This window comes from Peromyscus eremicus, chromosome 20, assembly GCF_949786415.1.
Source record: "Peromyscus eremicus chromosome 20, PerEre_H2_v1, whole genome shotgun sequence".
Classification (NCBI taxonomy): domain Eukaryota; kingdom Metazoa; phylum Chordata; class Mammalia; order Rodentia; family Cricetidae; genus Peromyscus; species Peromyscus eremicus.
Genome location: NC_081436.1, coordinates 63,045,873 through 63,067,822, shown reverse-complemented (window position 1 = coordinate 63,067,822; position 21,950 = coordinate 63,045,873). Strand labels below are relative to the sequence as shown.

General features: G+C 40.0%; 1 protein-coding gene across 1 annotated transcript in view; it reads right to left on the bottom strand.

The window, feature by feature from the left end:
- The window catches only part of Rgs22 (regulator of G protein signaling 22), a gene marked incomplete at its 5' end in the record, with an annotated part of 136,632 nt that overhangs the window by 14,401 nt on the left and 100,281 nt on the right, over nucleotides 1-21,950 (bottom strand). The window contains 7 exons of the mRNA XM_059247030.1: nucleotides 3,013-3,174; nucleotides 5,802-5,870; nucleotides 8,310-8,468; nucleotides 10,782-10,944; nucleotides 11,764-11,933; nucleotides 14,610-14,702; nucleotides 16,767-16,961. Of these exons, the coding sequence (XP_059103013.1) occupies nucleotides 3,013-3,174; nucleotides 5,802-5,870; nucleotides 8,310-8,468; nucleotides 10,782-10,944; nucleotides 11,764-11,933; nucleotides 14,610-14,702; nucleotides 16,767-16,961 (1,011 nt within the window). The remainder of the gene's footprint in view (nucleotides 1-3,012; nucleotides 3,175-5,801; nucleotides 5,871-8,309; nucleotides 8,469-10,781; nucleotides 10,945-11,763; nucleotides 11,934-14,609; nucleotides 14,703-16,766; nucleotides 16,962-21,950) is intronic.

Sequence of the window (21,950 nt, the reverse complement as noted above, 5' to 3'; positions counted from 1 at the left end):
TGACATCAAACTAGTCAGCACAACCGACCCCTTGTCAACTTGGCACACAAACACATCAGTGCTAAGCCTTTCCTTTCATATTTATGGTGGTTTGAAAGAAAATGTCTTGTCGGAGTAGGTGTGATTTTGTCGGAGGAAGTGTGGCAACAATGAGGTGGGTTTCTGAGGTCTCATACATGCTCAAGCCATGCCCAGTGAGACAGTTGACTTCCTGTTACCTGCAAGATACAGGACTTTCAGTTCTAGCACAATGTCTGCCTGCACGCTGCCGTGTTCCTGCCATGATGATAATGGAGGGAACCTTGGGAACTGTAAGGGAGCCACCCCAATTAAATGTTTTCTTTATAAGAGTTGCCATGGCCATGGTGTCTCTTCACAGAAATAAAACCCTAACTAAGACAATATTCATCCCCGAGATCTCACATTAATAAGAACATCACAATATAAAATATCCCAAATTTTAAAAGTCCCACAGTATTTAAAAATTGAAACACCTAAAAATCCAGTCTCTTTAAAATAGCTAGTCTCTTTTAAAATTCAAAGTCTCTCAACTGTAGGCTCCTGTCAAATAAAAAATAAATAAATACTCTCTCACTTCAAGAGGGAAGAACAGGGCACTGTCACAATCTGAACAAAACAAAACCAAATTCCAAAAGTGTAAATAACTCAACATCCAGTTATCTGGGATTCACTCATGGTCTTCTGAGCTCCTCAAAGGCTTGGGTCACTTCTCTAGCTCCGCTCCTTGTAGCACACACAGCTTGTCTTCAAAGTCCTGTCTGGCTCTACTCCATATCTGCTGCTGTTCTTGGTGGTTATCCCATGGTAGTGGCATCTCCACAATGCTGGGGTCTTCTGTTGAAAATGGGCTGCAGTTTCCCCAGTAGCCTCTCTTAGGCTCTCTTCAGCGACTCCAGCCCTGCCACACAGTGCCAATCCTCAGCTGCTCTCTATGACCCCTTCATGCCTTCAAAACCAGTACCATCCGGGTGACTCTTACACTACCAAGTTTGCTGCCAGCACAAGAACAGAGCTTCTGGGTGCTAACTCTGAGGAAACATTTCCCAGAAGATTTTCCCTCAGTGATGCTGGTCTCTTTTTAATCACCCCTAATTGCTTAGCTTCAGTTGATCAGCATCAACTGTCCCAGTAAAGCAAAGGTTTCACTTCAGTGGTTCTGGTCTCTTGTTAATCACAGTGGACGCTTCAGCCCCAGATGACCAGAACCACAGATCCTCAACTCAAAGTAGCAAACAACCCTGAGTCTTTAAGTGACTCTTAAACTTTCCTCTGGAATTCACAAGTCAGGCCTCTGTTACACTTCCTGGTGTTCCTTTTCATTATAAGTCTGCATAAGATTGGCCACTAATAATTACATGACACAGTCAATGCTACGCTGTCTTGAAATCTCTGCCAATGCCATTAATCCAAAACTCTTCAATTTAGTCTAAGGCAGATTTTTTTGGACAAGGGCTGAAAGTAGCCATATTCTTGGTATTTAGGCCATTTGCTAATATTCTGCTCTTCTGAAACCTCTTGTATGGGGCCATTACAATCCACATTGCTCTCAGCACCACTGTCTTCCATACTCCTACTAGTATGGCCATTAAGCTTTGCTTAGAGCATTAAACTACTTTCCTAATCCAAAGTTCAGAAGTCTACATTCAGCCAACAAGCAGCATGGTCAGGCCTATCACAGCAATACACCATTCCTGGTACCAACTCTGTCTTAGTCAGTGTTCTACTGCTATAAAAAAACACCATGAGCAAAGCAACTCTTATGAAAGAAAGCATTAATTGGGAGCTTGCTTATAGTTTCAGAGGTTTAGTCCATTATCGTCACGGTGTGGAAAATGGCAGCATGCAGGCAGACACTGGAACAGTAGCTGAGAGCTACATCCTGATCCTCAGGCAGAGAGAGAGTAGACCCTGGGCTTGGCATGGGTTTTTGAAACCTCAGAGCCCGCCCCCAGTGACACACTTCCTCCAACAAGGCCATACTTACTCCAGCAGGCCACACCTCCTGATCCTTCCCAAGTAGCATAACTCCCTGATGACTAAGCATTCAAATATATGAGCCTATGGGGGCCACTCTTCTTCAAACCACCACAAGGCCAAAGGCAGAATATCACCACAAGTTTGAAGCTATATTGTAGAAGAAATATTAAAACAGAGAACAAGAAAACTAAGCTCATGGTATGTTGGAAAAAACTTGGATTTTACTGAACAACTACACATTGAACAACTCATTAGTGTTGCTCAAGACACACTTAACTTATGAGCCAACAGAAATCACTATCTCAATTAAATGTATTCTTTTCCCACACTTTTGCAATGAGATAGAATAGGCTCCTTGTTAGGAAATCAGCCTGTACACCTGCAAGTATTTGGGTGTGGGTTAGGTACCCCTTGGCATGTCTAGACAGCAAAACAAAGTCTCCTCCTCTCATCCAAGGTGAAGATTCTATATGATTCCATGAAGACTCCCAAGCCTGAAACTAAGCTGCCTCTGCACCTAAGCCCTGTCCTTTTACGTCTTTGGCTCTGACTGTGGCCACTGTTTATAGCAGAAGAGCGTCCCTGTCCCTGCCAGTCCACCAGTATCTTTGGTTATTATCACTGTACACTTGGTTAGGAAGAATTCTTGTAAAAAGGTCTTTGTTATATGGATATATATTAGGAATGTCTCCAGGAAAAATGTATGTGGTGCATTTATGGATTCATGAGATAGAGAGGTGTAGTTAAAACACTCTTCAGAAATGTACTAGACCATATTACATGTTCTCAAAAGCACAAATACTATCATGGGGCCTCATTCTTATTCTTCATTATATAGCAAGAGGTGTCTCTAGAGAGTGGACAATAAGTATGCCAATGTTTAAACATTAGCATGAAGGAAATTGGTGATATTGGATATATTATACAAATTCATAAGCTACAGATGTGCATCTCCTATCTTACTGCACCATCTCTTCAAACAAAAGTCATTTTCTCCAGTTCCCAATACAATACCTTAAACTTCTGTACTTCTTGCCAAAAAAGTACTCCATTTTCCAATAAATCTCCTTTCAGGGCCACAAATCGTTGAAATTGCCTTGCAATGACTGGATTCAATAATGCTTTACGGAAAGCAATAATCTCACAGGATGAAGATATCCACTTACTTGCCACAGGCTGTGCAAACAATACAGGAGATCAGACATGTCCCCAAAGTAGCAATCAAGTCGTTAATTAGACTAAAACCACCAACTTCTATTTCTTTTGATTTGGCTACTGAAATTTGTGATGTGGGTATAATAGACTCTGACAGCTTTCCCCTCTTACTCGGCCTTTTGTCTTTTTTTTAATGGCTCCATTAGTTTTAGAAACCAGAAAGAAGAAATTACTGAGTGATTTACATGTAACTACACTGTTAAAACATTTTAATAACCATTACAGTTCGGGACCAGTGAAAAAAAGAGAACAGCATAATCATAATGCTATGATTGGTATAATTACATTGTGATTTATCTCATGATTGCATCATTTTTAATTATTTATTTTATTCTTGGGATTATAATAATTTTAAGAAAAGTCAAATAATTCTATAATTTAAGGTGAAAATTTACTCTAATTCTATCCTAGTAAGATCATGTTTTTATATGACATGTTTTTAAACCACTTTAGTAGACTATGAATTCTAATGAATAATTATAATAATTCATAATAGTAATTCACAATTGTTACTTATCAAATGTATTATTGTTGTGCTGTTAGGAATGGAAGCCAGGCAGGGCCTTATGCATGCAAGGCAAGTGCTCTCCCACTGAACTTCACTCCGGGACCACTACTAATTCTTTTCTGAGCCTCACTGTGTAGCCCTAGCTGGGCACTCACTGTGAAGCCCGGCCTGGCCTCACTTCACAGAGCTTCACCTGCCTCTGCCTCCTGAGTGCTGGGATTTTTTTTTTTTAAATAATGAAATTCTGACTGAAGATTTACTTTACAGATCACAAAATCTAGATATACCCATGATGTTTTAATAATGCTTAAAGGTATTTCATCTACATCCATTTTATAGTGTAGCAATTTTAAAGTAAACCTTTAAAAATATTTTGCCCATTTAAAGTCACACACTCAACTTCTTTTATTCTCTCAGATTCAAAAACCATGAATAGATTTTATTAAATTTACCACATTTATATATTGAAAATAGATTTCAATCCTGTCAGAATCTGCTGGAGTTGATGCTAGCAGACAGCCACACAGGGAGGCATCACTCTAAAGGCCACGTTTTAGAAGGACATACACATTGTACTGATGATGAAATGCCATTACTGACAAGGACTAAATGAGTTCCTCGAGACAAATCACATGTGACCATCCATACAAATGTTTGAGAGAAGTTTGCAAGAAATGCCCCAGGACACCAAGGGAAGAGTAATGGATTCCGCCTGGAGAGGGGCAGCCAGGACAGAGAAGGGCTGAAAGGGGACAGAGCTCCGGGCAGTCTGGGTGAGTGGTGGTGCCATTAACCCAGACACAGGACACAGATGCCTATCACTGTGTAGTGAGGCACATGCCATGTTCTCTGGACAAAAACTCAAGACTCTCAACATCTGGTCCATATTAAGATTACAACCCTATAAATAGGAACAACTATGGATTAAAGTGGGATGTTTATTTAAAACCCACTCAACAAAGACTGTTTTAAGACCTGCTTCTTAAGATACTAAAACTTAGCCATTTAACAAAAACCTGTAATTTAAATAAATAGAAAATAATGCAAAATATAATTCACAATAATATAAACTATAAGCTCACTATACTTAGTATTTCAATAAAACCATAACAAAAACAAACCTTTCAAGAGTGCCTCCTTTCAGGAGGAAGCCACAGAGGACAGCTTCATGATGGATAACACGTTCCTCCAACACATGAGGATAAACCTGTATCTTTGCTCGCTAATTTGGAGGGGTCACCTGGGTCTCCCTTCTCATGACCTCCAGAAGATAAATCCTCAGGAGCTTATAGACTCGCTAACAAGACTGTGCTCCTCATACTTGCTAAGAAGCAAAATAAGCCATCTACTAAAGCCTGGCGTTACAGAGATTGTAACAATCTCCAAAATTACAGTTGCCACAGTTACTTTCAAGCTAAGCTGTGATGTGAAGTACGGGGTAGGGAAGGATGATTTAACCTGCTAGTTGTGCTCATGTGACTTATTCGTTCTGTGTAATCCACTCTCCTGATACTAAACTACCACCCACTGTAAGAATAGCTTGTCCAACACACCCAGGACATGCACAATTAAACAGATGTACATGGGTCCATCCACCCCAGTGTTGGGGAACAAACCTAGGGCCTCAAGTGGAAAGTGCATGTTTAAAGTCAACCATGTGCTCCACAGTTGAGGTCAGGAGCTCTACAGAGTCATGCTTTCCCCCAAGTTTCATCTACCAGCAGGACACAACTGGCATTAGTCAGAGGTTTAGACAGTAAGGGTCAGGAACAAGAAGTGTGTGTGTGTGTGTGTGTGTGTGTGTGTGTGTGTGTGTTGGAGAGAAAGTGTATGTGGGTGTGAGTATGTATATGACTGTGTATGAGTATATGTATGTGAGTGTGTGAAAGTATATATGAGAGTGTGAGTGTGTGTAGTGTATGTGAAAATTGTATGATATAAGTATATGATAGTGTGTTTGAGAGTATGTGTGTGAGAATGTGTGTGAGTATGAGTGTGTGTATGAGTGTGTGTGTATGTATGCATGTGTGTGCTACTTTGACAGAGTAGAACTAATGTGAGAGAGAATATAATTACTTGCCTTCCAAACTCCAATTTTCCTGTCATGCCGCTGCAGTAAGAGCTCATCAGCGATGTCTTTCATCCGTATCTAAAAGCAGAATCAATTATTTTATCAACATACTCAGAATAGCCAAAGCTTGAATTGTTTATTATTTTAACAGCTTAAGAAATGAGGCAAATGTCAGGTTAGGTAGGAAAGTGTGACTCAGGAAGAAGATGACCCTGCAGGCCGGTCCTGGGTGGGGGCGGGGTTCTCCTGGGAAGCCAGTTTCCTCAGCTGCACTGTCACCTGACTGCTCCAAATGCAGGTGACAGTGTCACTTCAGCTGTGCAAGAACCGAACTGTGGAGCTGGAGACGGCCTCACGGGTGTTGTGCTGTTCTCTAGCCAGTCTACATTTTCCATAAGTGATTTTTACAAGAGGCCCAGAGTTCAAAGGAAGGCAGAAGGTACTGCTGCCTTCCATATCCGCTGGTTCTTCAGCTGTGGATTCAACTAACCTCAGATGCAAACTATTCAAACAAGAAAACTGCATCTGCGCTGAGCACATACAGGAATCTTCCCCTTATACTTATTATTCTAGATTTATTTAGCCTTTATATTGTATTGTGATTTTATAAGTAATCTAATGATGAAATAAAGTATATGGAGACATGTATGTAACCATATGCATTTTATAGAACAGACTTCAGCATCTTCAGATTTTCAGTATTCCATAGTCCTCTCAGGATACCAGATCTCTCCCTTTTCTGGGGACTACTCCTGCCAAATCTATGCTGTGTGTCTTTTGTTCATTATCCATAAAAGATATTCCTAGTAGCTCATCTAAAAAGGCCAGGTCTGTAAAACAAAACAAGGCTGCAGCTTGAACCTGGGGCTACCTGTATGCCAGGCAAGCTCACGCCATGCCCTGTGTCTTTGTGACAGCCACAGGTCAAAGGAAGGAGATCTGTCTTTCTTGCTACATTCCAGGGCTACCCTTGACTCTCTTTTCTAAAGCTCGGATCTCAGTTCCTCCCACAAGCATGTGAGATGATGCCCTAGCCCCGTCTGTTCAAACTTCCCACTGCTTTGATCTTCTGCTGAAGGCTGCTACAATCCGTTTGTTTGTTTGCAAAGCCAAGAAATGACTACAAGGTACACGACTGTGGTAAAGATAAAGAGAAAATGTGGTAAATAATATCACTAAGCCAAATGTCACTTCACCTGGTTATGGAGAGAGAGTTTCCCTCAAGTCCAAGGGGATTTGAGTTTCCCCAAAGCTCAGAAACATCTTGCTAAGCGAGTTAGCTTGTCCTTATATTATAACCTGTGTTCTAACTATACTGTGTCTTCCTAACATGCTCAGCTAAAAAGATCAAGGCTATCTCCAGACAAGTAGGCCCCAAAGAGCTTGACAAATTAAAAATGATAGAGGATACTTTTCATGATTTTTTCTGATCAGTATTAATGACACTTGTTTAAAAATCAAAATTATACATGATAGGCCAACCTCTTTTTAAGTATACTGCTGATGTTTTAAATGACCAAAGTAATATTTGCTTCATATAAAAAAAAGTGAAGCAAATGATAAACCTGCTTTAAAAAATAAAAATCGAAAGTCCTCACTTTCTAAACGTATTCTTCAGTGGGCAGATCTTTCCAGTACATTTTCATAAGCACAAACATCCAGAAATATGGCAGATGGTTGTGCATAGAGACGTGTATGAAGATCCAGAGGCAGAAGTAGACGTAACAGAGTTATCTCCTCTATGCTGCTCTGCACCTTCTTAGTTTCTCAGTAAATGACATCTGTCATGCATGTGGACATGTCCATACATGTGGACAACTCATTTTTATATGAAAATTAAGTATTCTCCTATGTGATAATGCAATGGATGCTCTTGTATATTCTTACTCATCTGTGTGAAAACTTAATAACATTAAAAATACCAATTGCCTGGCCAGGCGCGATGGTGCAAGACTGTGAGTTCCAGGCCAGCCAGGGCTATGTAGAGACCCTGCTTCTAAAACAAAAAATAAAAAATTAAAAAACGAAACAAAACAAAAAAACCTAAACCAAATGACAACAAAAACAAAAAACAAAACCCAATTGCATTACCAGATAAAATTTAAGTCTCTTCTCCTTGCTGGGTGCCATGCTGAGAAGCCAAGCACACATTACTGTTGCTACTGTTGAGATATATATATATATATATAATATATATATTATATATAGGCATATATATGCCTATAACTTGCAGCGCCCCCCCCCCCCCCACCTCCAGAGTCCTGGATTACAGACACAGGCTGCCATGGCCTAGTGCAGCTGTTGTTGAGAGTCTTGTTTCTCAAATGAGAAAAACTATGGTAATGAAAGAGGAGGAGCCACAAATGTGTGGCAAATGTTGGGGCTAGAATTTGAGAAGCCTGAGTCCACGCTTTTAACGATTATCTACTGAAGGGTCATGACTGGTCAACAGGTACTCACATTCAAGGTTTGGCTAGGTCCTGCCAACTGCTATCCCAAGATTATACTGTCATGTACCTTTATCTTCTGACGTGATGCGAACTGTTCACTTGTGAGAAACAATGGCAACCACACGTTTTCCAGTCTGTGCAAGACGTGCTTCTGGATTTCCACCAGCACCGGCGCATCAAGCTGCTCGTGAAGGATCCTGCCCCAGCCGCCGCTCAGAAGCATTATCTAGGAGAGTAAAGACAGAACAGGAAGCACAGGCTGTGTTTCTTAACCATTATTCCACCGACAGGTGTCGAGCTTTCTGTGTCATTCTGGATAGGAGCCACTATTTCCGTTTTCACAGAACGTCTTCTTGGTGTATGGTTTTGCTTCCTAGGGAATATTGGAAAAAGCGCAGGGGTGAGGGTGTTTTCTTGTTTTGTGCTTGTTTTCTATGTCAGGACCTAATTTCTGCAACTGAGCTCCACCCTGGCTCCCAAGTACTAAGTTTTTCTCTCTGTGGTCTCAATAACTATGACACAAGGCAGTGAATGTGGCTTTTCCGAGTTCTGTTCTAGACCTAATATTCTTATAAACATGTGATTCTAGCAGAACTGACCCATTCGAGGAAGCATATTTCTCTCTGTAGGTACGGAAAATGAGGCATCTGATTAGTTAGGAGGGATTCTGACCCAGCCCCTGGAGATGTACACATCAGCAACAACAAACCGGGTCGCTGGCTTGCTGGGTGGAGGTGGTGGGGGTGACTGCCACAGGCACTTTTCTGACAACATTCGGGAAGAGCAGAGAGGAAGAGGCAGGTAGGGGAAGGTCTGTTTTACAGGTGCTCATCTGATTTGTACACTGACAAATATCAGGAGTCCGCAGCCTGAATCTTCACTCATGGCATTTCTAGCAGCCAATCACGGTGGTTTCCATCTGTTTCTATGTACTGTCAATATTCTGCTCACCGGGAAAAGCCCTCATTGTTTAGTTCACCTTTGATAAAGAAAATACTACTAATATTTTATATAAAAACAAAGCAGAAATCATCTTTTTAATCGTCGCTAACAATATTAAATAAGAGTAAATAGTAAGATTTCATTTTCCTGAAAACAGAGACTAGCTTGCTGCTGAGAGAGCAAAGTGGTTTGAAACTCAGTCAGGGACAGGACGAGCTGTATAAAATGTGAGGCCAACTCCCAAGTATAAACTAGGTAGAGATGGACTGAGTAGAAGGCAAAGACAAAGACTGGCCTGCAGGAAAGTCTGCTGTTAGCGAGACCATTTACTTGACGGTGATGGGGACTTCCCACCAGCATCATAATCCGCATGTACTACAGCACGTTCACACAGTAAGTTGGAGGCCACAAAACCTCACTCGATGGAGCACAAGCCAAACAGGAGACAAATGCTTCTCATGTGTTCATCCCACACGTCACCTCACTGAGATGCCCACCCACGCCTCTGACAGGCTCCAGATCTGTATCTCGGAACTAACATGTTGCTCTTCTTTCCCTCCAAGCCAAGGCAGCCTGTGGGGCTGGTTGGCTGAACTCATGAATATCTCAGAGCTTTTTCTTTACTGAATCTAACATTAATCTGAAATTTCCACTTTCTAAGTATAAACCATTAAAGAATATTCATCCTTATAAGCTCCTAAAATAAAAAAAAAACATACACAATACATTTGTTTTTTAGATAGAAAAAACCCCAACAAAACAAAACAGACCACTTCACACTAAATAAATTATTTTTAACTCTGAATTTCAAAAGCACAATCAGATTGTTTCCTGTAACTGATGACTTTATTGTTATTAGAATCTGTAATTCAAGCCACTGCCATGGTACAACCAAGTGACTAAACCTATGTTCACAGTCTATGAGAAATTTCTAGGCTGGGCATGGAGGGACACGCTCTTAATCCTAGCACTTGGGAGACAGAAGCAGGTGAATCTCTGTGAGTTTGAGGTCAGCCTGGTCTACATAGTGAGTTCTAGGATTGCCAGGGCTGTGTAGAAGACACTGTCTAAAAATACAAAAACAAAGTAAAACAATCATTCCAGGGTAACAGAATCATAAACTGGGTTTTCAAAGATCAGAAGCCTTTTGAGTAACAGCAGTTTAGAGGAAGAAATCAGAGGTAGTGGTTAGGCTCAGTGGTGGATAATGGCTCTTTTCTGCTGTTGAAGATGTAAGGCCTTGTCCACATGGTTTCACACTTGGTCCTGAGCACCTAAAACAGTGTGTGACACACTAGTGACACACATAGTCACTCGGTGAATGAATGACAAATTCAAATCAGTGTGCAGCTGTCATGGTACCGCCAAATTTATGAACCCTGCCCTTAATACTGACCTAGATGAATGACATCTTATCTAATCAAGTACCTTTAAAAGAATACATTTTAGGACATGAGTGGACTTCAGATGTCTGTAGATACTCACCAAGTACCTAAACCAAAGTGTCTCTCCAAAAAGGCAGCACAGGATACAAAGAGACTGTAGTGCTGTTGGCAAAAGGAGGAGGACTGCTTTCACACTTCAAACACGCTCATACCTGGTTCTGCTGATACAGAGAAGCTGGGCTGTTGGGGCCGAAGAAATACTTTTTATTGAGGTATTTGTTTTTAATGTATATAGACTTTGCCTCCCTTTGCTTTTGGTCTTTAAAAAGGATTCTTCGGAACTGTTCGATATCTATCCAACACATAAGGTCGATGCTGGAAAGAAAGCACATTCCTTCTTAGTTATTCCTCTAAATTCAATTAGACACCAGCCAAGCTGTTGACAGCTGGAAGGGGACTGTCTGGTCAGGTCAAGGACTAGTGAATACAGCGCAGCCTCAATCCAAGTCCTGCACAGGATGCTCCACTGCTGGACAGGCTTAATCTTTGCTAAGACTTCTCGCAAGGAGTTCTGGGGTTGGAAACAGATCTCTCCTTTACTGGTGGTGTCTCAGAGTTATCACTTAATATTGGACTAGTATCTTCAATTTCAAATATGGGGAAATGCCACATATATGTCACAGTTATTCAACAACAGGACAAATTTAGAGTAATTCTCATCAAGATGAGGAGAAATGATCAAGTTTGGCTCTAAGTTCAAACCAGTTTCTGTTAATGTGAGCGAGAAAAATATGACCAATTATTTCAGTTTATAGCACATAAGTTTCTAAAACTGCAATGTTTGATTTATACATTAGCTAATAAAACTGTGAATTTTTATAATTATTAGTGAAATATAAGAGACACTTCCCAGAAGTACTAAAGGGAACAGCAGAAAAAAAGGAAAGCTTAAAAAGTGTTTCAAGCTGCTAGTGCTAAAAATACCAGCAAGCATCACATGATCTCTGAGAAGGACACGGGAGCGGACACAGCAGCGGTGCTGAGGAAAAGTCATCCAGTAGATTTTTGTTCATCAATTTTCATGACATAGGTAAAGATCTACCACCAAGCCATTAATACAGCATAAATCAAAATCAGCACAAAAAAGGATTTCTTTTTACGGAGAAATATATTTAAAACTAGGTATTTCCTCACCTTGAAGAATGAGACTCTAGGAACTGACGGAAATGTTCAAACTCCAGTTTGTTGTTAAGTAGATCATTAAAGGTAAAATGCTTGTATTCCTCAGGAACATTACTCCAATATTCTGTTTGTTTAGAGACTTCGGCCAGTGACGGTATGCAGGTTACAGATCCAGTAGTGTCCTAGTGACAAAATATTTTCACAAAAATCTCTTACTGAAACAAATTATTTATTATTTAAACAGAACCCCTGAAATAAAAATTTACTACTGGGCCAAGGCTGGTTAACAACTGGTAGAACTGGGTAAATAAACGAGATGTTCACACTCTGACTCTCAAATTCTTTACTGTTCCTTTTTACTCCATTCATTTTTAATAAATACTTAGTAAACATTTATAGACAAACAAGTACTCTGTGTGCATGTATGTATGAGCACAAGTTCATATGGGTACCCATGTGTTCAAAATATTTGCTTTCAAAATATTACTTTTATTTCTCAGTAAAAGGGAAATATCTGTTGTAATAAAAACAAAACCATAAAATAATACTTCCACCCAGAGATAACTACCATCACAATATATAGCCTCTTTGCCCTCCTCTCTCTGTATATATACATACACACACATATAGATCATATATAAATATATATGTAAATACATACACATATATAAATAAACTACATATGCATGGTGCACACCTTTAATCCCAGCACTTGGGCGGAAGAATCAGGTGGATCTCTGTGAGTTTAAAGTTAACCTGGTCTATAGAGTGAGTTCCAGGACAACTAGGCCTACACAGAAAGCTTGTAATGAAAAAATACCAAAAAACAAAAAAGTTGTCTTCTAGCATCCACAGAAACACATTAAATAAATAAATAAATAAATAAATGCAATTTAAAAACATATATATAAATATAGCACACATATAATACAGCACATTTTATATAATACATATAAACATAGCATATTTATATATAATATATAAATATAGCATATACAATATTTAAAAATCTTATATATTATGTACAAACAATAGAATATTTATATATGCTATATTTATAATACATAAAATATAAAACATGTAATATAACATTATATATTATGTGAATAATATATAATAATATAGCATATATAATATATACATGTGGCATATTTATATATTATATATTAAAATATATGTGCATATGTAGTTCATTATTAATGAAGATATGATCATGTACCTATGGTTTTATAACTATATTCTTTATTTCAATAATTTATAATGACATAAAATATTGTTTCATAACTATTTAAAATTTTTTAGATTCATTTTATGTGTATGAGTATTTTGTTGACATGTATGTATGGTGCCACATGTGCCTGGTGCCTGTAGAGGTCAGAAAGGGCATCAGACCCCTGGAATTGGAGTTACAGACCCTCGTGAGCCACCATATGTGATGGGGGAATTGAGCCCAGGTCCTCAGTGGCTCTTAACCGCTGAGTCATCTTTCTAGCACAAACCACATGTAATTTTTAATATAGCTTTATCACCTCTCTATTGTTTAAAAAATGTGCAGCCATGAGCTACAACGTTCTATGCGTTACCTCCGCGATGCTCACTACTTCCCAGGTCTGAATTAATGGTGCATCCAATAGAGAACTCTTGCATCAACAAAGCAACTACTGAGGTTTTATTTTAAAAACGATTGTTTTTGAAAACTTTATATATATAAAAATAAAAACTTCAGTTAAACAGAAAAAAGAAACTGAAAATCACCCTGAACCCTCCATTCAGAACTCTCTCCCCCATTTCGGTGAACTCTTTCCCAAACATCTCTTTTTGCATATATGTACACGTGTGTAAATACATGTAATGTTACATAAGTAGGATTACATGATATGAGTGGAGGGTTGGTTTTGTTTTGTTTTGTTTTGTTGACACAGGCACTGTCTTTGTAGCTCTGGCTGTCCAGGAACTCTCTATGTAGACCAGGCTAGCCTCGAACTCACAGAGCTTTGCCTGCCTCTACCTCTTGAGTGCTGGGATCAAAGGTGGGAGGTATGTGCCACCACACCCAGCTTGACATTAGTGTTTCTATTTCATGTATTTTTATATAACTGTATACCAAGAACAGATCAATTAACCGCAACTTTTATGTAGATGCATACATTAATTTTATGGTTTTATGGACCTATCAAGATTTATCTAATCAATACAAAACTTGAAAATTTGAGCTGGTCATTATGGCACATACATGTAGTACCTCCCCGGACTTGAGAGGAGGATGAGCGCAAGGTCATCCTCAGCCACATACTAGGTAAAGGCCACTCTGGCTTACATGACTGTCTCAAAACAAGCAAATAAATAAATGTCACAATTTTGTAAATAAAAATAAGAGTTAATCCCCTAACCAATCCTATGATCTTTTTATTGACTTTTCCAACTATTTTCCCCAGTTTTCTTTTTTAAAAATCTGTTGCTATAGGTATGAGAAATTCTTTTTGTTCAGAAAATGCAACTGAACTCTTGCAATTTGATAACTAATATAGCTACTGCCATGCAGAAAGTAGTGGGGGTACCACTTAAGGGGTTCTCCTGTAGTTGAAGCCCAAGTTTCTGGTCTTAGGAAAGTCCCTCTGTCACTTTACCAACCTGCTTTTCCCAGCCATGCTGAACATGGCATTACAATACCGTGACCTGTCAAATGTGGCAAGTGTGCCAGGCAGAGGGGCGGCAGGGTGGGGCGGCAGGGTGGTGACGCTACGAGTCCCTCTTTAACGAATATGCATCTCAATATAAGATCACTTACCAGCAGCGTACAAGACAGAAACTGTCTCTAGGATTCTGAACGGCGGTTTTCTAAGTACAGAGTGTCTTACCTCAGCCAGCTTGGAAACTGTTTCTTTATGCAAAGCCTGTAGCTTTCTGAAGTATGTGGAATCCAGCTGTCGAGTCTCTTCCTGTAGTTTCACCTAAAAATCAACAAAGCTTATAATACTAGTAGAATTCGCATTATGAAAATGGGGGACAGAACACAGTTTCCCAAAAACAGTGAGCTTTTGCCAAGAAGGCGAATTGCTTCTGAGGCAGGAGCAGAGAGCCCTACGTCATTAAAAATATTAGCTACAACAAAGGGACACATCAAATACACACAACAAAGAATGGACATTTTCCTTTTAATGACACAGTTGCTGTCAATGAACCCCTCCTCCCTGGACATACACGTTGATCACACTCTCAGTCTCTAATCAAAGTAACAGATGAGTCATGGAGAAGGCAAAGGCTGTGTGAACCAAACAGTTCACAGGAGAACAAGAAAGGACAATGTTGTTTATTAGTGTTCCTAAGTGCTTTATTGCTATAGCAAAAGAGGAAAGAGTTGATCAAATTACTGCTCATAGCAGGTCTGTCTTCCTAAACATAAAGCATCAATTCTCTATAGGCAGGACAATAAGACCACTTTCCAGTTCTCTATTGAAGGGAAAAACCAGTCATGCCTGGTTGGCTAGCTGCCTGAGAACTTTCTGTATTTAACAGCTAGCTTTGGTCATCTGCTTCAAAGTCCTTCTGTATACATCGTACAGTCAGTGAGTCTTTTCCAATAGCCTTCTGGATTGAAGTTAAGGAAGATTCTAGAACTAAGATTAAAGTTTTCCCCTTTATTAAGAACAAACAGTATATAATCTGTCTTACACATTTTTATAAGATTCATTTGCTAATGCCAAAATGTTTTGGTTCAGGACACTTATACATTCCAATGTCTTTTACAATTACAGGATCACATTACAGACTTCATGTCTTCTATGAAATGCAGTATATATTATAAATGTGTTAAGAGAGACTTTTAAAGTATCACAGGATATTCTAATTTTTCTACTGTACTTGTACATTCCTATAATAAAAAGGATACTATGTTAATTTTTTAGAACTGTAAGAATTAAGGAATGAAATCTAATTTTTTTTTTTTTTTGGTTTTTCAAGACAGGGTTTCTCTGTGTAGCTTTGCGCCTGTCCTGGAACTCACTTGGTAGCCCAGGCTGGCCTCGAACTCACAGAGATCCGCCTGGCTCTGCCTCCCGAGTGCTGGGATTAAAGGCGTGCGCCACTACCGCCCGGCGAAATCTAATTATTTTGATCTCTGAATTTATTAAGGTTTTAGAATTATTTTAGTTACAATCCAATGAGACAAGTCTATGCAAAGTTTTTCTGTATTAATTTTTATCATAATTTCTTAATTTATTCTTCTTTGTAGACAATGCAAGTCCTTGGGTAGATATTAATAAAGAATAGCAATTCAGCAGCAGCACCCCCACCTCCAACACACACACACCAGGTACATGTATTTACCTAATGGAAAAAATACCCAAGGACAGTTTTAATTTGTGATTCAAAAGAAATATCTAAAGAAATTTCCTCTATCCATCAATAATAATAACGATACTCCAATCCTGACATCTTTTGGAATATAAAAAGCTGTGTACAAACGTATCCAGTTGGGCATTATGATTTGGTAAACACTGGTACTTTAAATAGCAGCGTTGAAGTCAGAAGGTCTGCTTTTCACCATACACGGGAGGGAAGCATTTAGATTTCTACGGGTGTGCTATTTACTATAACCCATCCAGCAGAAAATAAAATGGGACTTTTCCATTCATCATAAGCCCACTGCTGAGGAATGTCAGTGGGGACAATAGCAATCTGGCTCGTTTGCACCAAGCAAAAGCTCACATTCCTCTTCTGACATATTTGTGCAGAAAACTAAAAATGGCAGAGATTAAGTCTTTTACTAGGAGACAATAAGGAAACTGGCAATAAAAAAACAAAACAAAACAAGATTAAAAAAATAAATAGAGTTAATAAGCATTTTCCCTGCATGGATCTTGTGTCTTCCCCAGTCATGACTGCAGAGCCCTGGCCCCCCTGAGGGCATGGCCCCCCTGAGGCTGTGCCCCCTGAGGCTGTGGCCCCTGAGGCTGTGGCCCCTGAGGCTGTGTTTGAGCTCTTTCCTGCAAGCACTGTTGACCAGGCCATCGTACCTTTCTGTAAGCCGCTTGGTCTGACATCACCATCTGTGTCCAGGGCTCCAGAAGTATGAGGAGGATGTATTCTTCTGCTGTGTCAAAGAGATCCTCAAACGGTGGCTGGATCCTCATGTAGATGTCTTTCTTCTCTTCCTGTTGAAGTCCAATGTCCAGAGTGGCCGATGGAGCGATGTAAGTGGCAAAAAGGTACTAGAGAGGAGAGGGCGGGACAGCGAGGCTGTGAGGAGCCACAAGTGAGCCAACTTAGAGCGGCAAAACTAGGACTTGCCCAAAGTATGTTCTCCTCCTCTTTTCTTTTTCACTAGAAACGAGCAACTAGTCATTTTTTCCTCAGATAACAAGTGTAGACAGATATGCTGTGATTGACTGATGTCACCCTAAGTGCTGGGTTTTCCTTGTGTGTATTATGGAATGACGCTGCATGCCAGGCCAGTGCTCTGCTAGTGACCCACACCTCAGCCTTCTCAACAGCCTGGAAATACCCTTTGGTTCTACAGCCTGCAATCCTAGCACTCGGGACAGGGCCAGAAAGGTCCGTTCAAAGTCACTTCGGCTTCATAGTGAGTAGAGGCCGACATGGGCTATGATGCTGCCTCAAACAACAACAGCAAAATCCCAAACCCATAAGAAACAAAAACCAAGATCATATAGGGCTAAAAATCTGGCTGTTGGTAGTCTTCTAACCTAGATGTCAAAGGAATTACCCATCCTGTATTTCTAAGAATGGCTAACTGGTCCCTTTGGGGCATAAAATGCCTCCATCTGGTGTCTAAAGCTGTGGGATGGATACAGGAAGGTGATGGGTAAATAGGAGGACACACACAGAACTCCCCACAACCTCTCACAAATGCCCCCATTCTACTTATTTGTCTTGTTGCTCAAAAATAGATATTCAGACACAAGGAACAATTTAACAACACTGTCATATCACTATCCCTGAATAGTAGCTATTGTTTATATTTATAAATTATATATTAAAAATGTTTTTAAGGCTCAGAAAGTACTGCCCCTCACATAACCCAGACCTGCAGAACCAGAAGAGGCCAGAAGAAGTGCAGGAATCCAAGAGAAACTACCAGGAAAGAACATATGGCCTCACCCATCATGGCAGAGCCCCAGGAACTCGGGGGCTGCAGAGACCAATGGCTCCTCCTCTCCCTTCCTCCACATCACACCACTAGGAACCTGCCAGGGATCCAGAGGACACCGAGAAATTCCAACTCGGCACAGCTGACAACAATTAACTCCGGGAGTCTTTTTATTCCTCATTTTCTACTTTGTCAGTTCCACTCTTACGTTTATTTCTCACGGCGATTTTGCTGTTGTTCGTACGTTGCTCAGTTAGGTTTTAGGACTCCACCCTGTTGGCTATAAGGCCACCTCTTACACCCTGCTCTTATGCCTAAGTCTTTTCTTCCTTCTTTCATCCTTACCCCTCTTCCTTTTACCTAATTGTAACCTGCCAGAGATCAAACAATCTCTAAATCTACAGCCCTAAGAGTGTCCCAGCTTCTCCCTCCCACCGACTTTACCCGACTCGATTCTTTTTCAAAGTCAACCCTTGCTCCTCATACTTGGCCACCTTACTTCCTCCCACTGCTCATCAACTAAAATCCAAGCACACTCCACACTATCCTCGATTGTTTATCCTCCAACAGTCACTGAAATCAAAGGGCCACTCTGGCTAACTGGTTAGCACATTTGCTTAGCTGAGCTACCAAGAAGCCACGCTTGCTTCCCCAGTCCTTCCACACAGGGAGTGACAGAAAGCTCACACCAGACCCCTGAGCTCCTCAAACCAGACCCCTGAGCTCCTCACACCAGACCCCTGAGCTCCTTAACCAAGCAATTATTTTCTCAAGGACACACCACCACAGCCAACTCTCATCTGAACATTGTAAATACTTCAATTAAAACAATATAGCTGATAAAACATAAAGAAAGGAACAAAATAATACCTGATCTGTAATTCCCAACAGAGGAGCATAAGAAACATGAAAAACCAATATAACTCCCCCCAAAATACTAATCCTACAGTAGTGGCATCTAGTGAGGGAGAGTTAGATGATATCCCAGACAGAACTAAAAGTGTCTATAAATATGTACAAAGACACAAACATGTGAATAAGGAAGATGGTGGACGATAGGAAAGAAGATTTCAGCATAGAGACAGAAATAATGAAGAAAAACCAACCTGAAATGTTGGAAGTAAAGATGCAGTAAGTCAATAAAAAGCTAGAAGGCTGTAGCAACAGTGAGCACAGGAGAAGCTTGCTCTGGAGGCATAGAAACATTTTCAAAACGATCATACAGACACTCTCCCAGTAAGAAACGAGATGCCAGTCTAGAGCTGGAGACAGCTAGGAAAGCAGAGAGAGTAAAAAACAAACAAGCAAAACCAAGAGAGACACCAAGTCACATACAAAGGCAGGTCCCCAAAAAATAGATTCATTAACTGGAACTATAAAAGCTCAGAGTCTGGACAGGTAGATTTCAGGTTCTGAAAGGCAACTGCCAGTCCAGACTACTAAACCAGGCAAATCCATCACAACTGAAGGAAAAATAACAACTTTCCATGATTAAAAAAAAAGTATGACCATTGAGCCAGCTGTACCAAAGATACTCAAGGAATCTTACATAATTAAAAGAAAGAGCATCCATCCATGAGGCTGTAGGAAAGAATAAACCACACTAGAATAATAGTAAAGCAAGAGAGGAAGACGAAAAAAAATCAAGCACTATAAAACCAAAAATGACAGGAATTAACGCACATCTTTTAGTAATGGTTCTGAATCCTGGTGGTCTCAATTCCTCAGTCAAAGGCACTAGGAGATAGGTGAAACATTGGGAACCACCTATATGTTGCCTCAAACAAATGCACCTCATCACAAAAGTAGACACTGCCTTAGAATAAGTAGATGGAAAAAAGTTTTCAAGCAAGTAGACCTAGCAAATAAGCTGGTACCACTGTTCTAACATCTGACAACAGATTTCAAAGCAGGTGAGAGAAGATAAAGGACACTGCTCATGATTAAGGGAACAGTCAGTCAAGAGGACACTAGAACTCCAACTTACAAGCCTAAAACACTGATACAATCAGTTTCATAAAGAAATACTACTAGATATAAAGTCACAGATTGACCCAAGCACAAAAGTGCTGGATGACATCATTCCCACTCTCACCAATAGACCAGTTATCCCATCAAAAAACAGGCAGAGAAATACCTCAATTAAATGATATCACAGATCAAATGGACTTAACAGACATCTTTAGAATTCCATTCCATCCAAACACCACAGAATACACATTTTTTTCTCAGAAGCCCATGGAACTTTCTCCAACATAGCTCATATATTAGGCCACAAAAAAACTTAGCAAACTCAGACAAACTGAAATAGTTCCTCATATTCTACCTGATTCCAATGGAATAAAAGTACAAACCAAGGGCAAGAGAAACCCTAAACCACATGCGAACTCACAGGGACACAGGAACACACTGTTGAATGATGAGTGCGGCCTGAGGAAGTCGAGAAGGAATGCAAACATTGCCAGAATCAAATACAAACGAAAACACAAGGTATGAAAACCCACAAGACAGGATGAGAGCCATCCTAAGAGGGGCACTTACAGCTCTAAGTGCCCACAAAATCAGAGTGTGGGGCTGGAGAGATACCTCTCGTGGGAGAACACTTCCTGCACTTCCAGAAGACCAGGGCTTAGTTCCCAGCACCCACACTGGACAGCTCACAACTGCCTGTAATTCCAGCACCAGGGGATTTGACACCTTCTGGTCTTAAAAGGCAAATCTTTAGGCAAACTAACCAAAAGAAAGAGAGAAGACCCAAATTAATAAAATTAGAGACAAAAAGAGAGCCATTAAAACAGACATCAATGAAATTCAGAAGATCATTAGCTCTTACCTAAAAATATATATTCCACTAAATTAGAAAAAAAATTAAGAATGGATAAATTTCTAGACATACATGATTGTAAAAATTCAACCAGGATGAGATAAACAGTTTAAACACAGGTATAATATGCAATGAAATTGAATTAAAAATTTACCAACTGAAAAAGTCAATGCATATATGAATTCACTGGTGAATTTTACCAGACCTTCAAAGAAGAATGAACATCAATGCTTTCCAAAACAGTCCATAAAATAATGAAAGGACATTACCAAACTCCTTCTACAAAACTGGTATTTTCCTGACTCCAAAACTAGACAAAGATAAAGAAAATATGAAGAAAATCACAGACCGATTACTGATGCAAAAATCCTCAACAAAATACTTGCTAAACAAATTCAAGAAAACATCAAAAAGGTCATTCATTATAATCAAGTTGGCTTTATTCCAGAGTTGCAGGGTTGGTTCAACGAATGCTGTAAATTGCATGAACTGTTTCAAAGACAGAAATCACATGCTTATGTTGATAGATGCAGAAAAAATGTTCTGGAAAGGTCCACCACCACGTCACATTGAAGGTGCAGAAGGAAGACTCTAAGAGTCTCTGCTTTGCAGATGACATGACTTATACTGAAGAGAGCATAAAGATTTCACCAGAAAACTCTCAGAACTTAACATTTTCAGCAAAGCGGCAGAATACACAATTAATATCCAGAAGCCAGCAGCCTTCCTTCATGCCACGACAAACATACCAAGAAAGATACCAGGAACACAATCTTAGTCAAAATAGCCTAAAACTACCTGCTAATAACCCTAACCAAGGATACCAAAGACTTCTACAACTAAAACTGCAAAACAAGGAAAGAAGAGGATCGGAAAGACACTGGGAGAGGGAGAGCCTGTCAACAGGCGGGCACCTCCGCTGGATGACCGACCATCCCCAAGTGTGGCACTGATTCCCTCCTCTTCCTCGCTTTCGCTAACTCAGACCCCGGGGTACTGTTTATTATCACCTGAGTAATTTCCCCTTGTTCAAGTCCAGCTCCTATGATGATCAGCATGATCCTTAGAAGTAACAAGATTTATTCCATCTCTTTGATCCTTTGTATTTTTTTGTAAAATCACAGCAGCAGAGGGTTTGTGCTTCCTCACCTCTTCAAGGTGATGGAGGCAAAGGCAGACAAGGGAATAAAGACAAGAAGGCTGAACTCAGTTGCCAATTCTTAAAGGGCACGGCATTAGTTTTCCTGGGGAGATGTAAAGAAATAT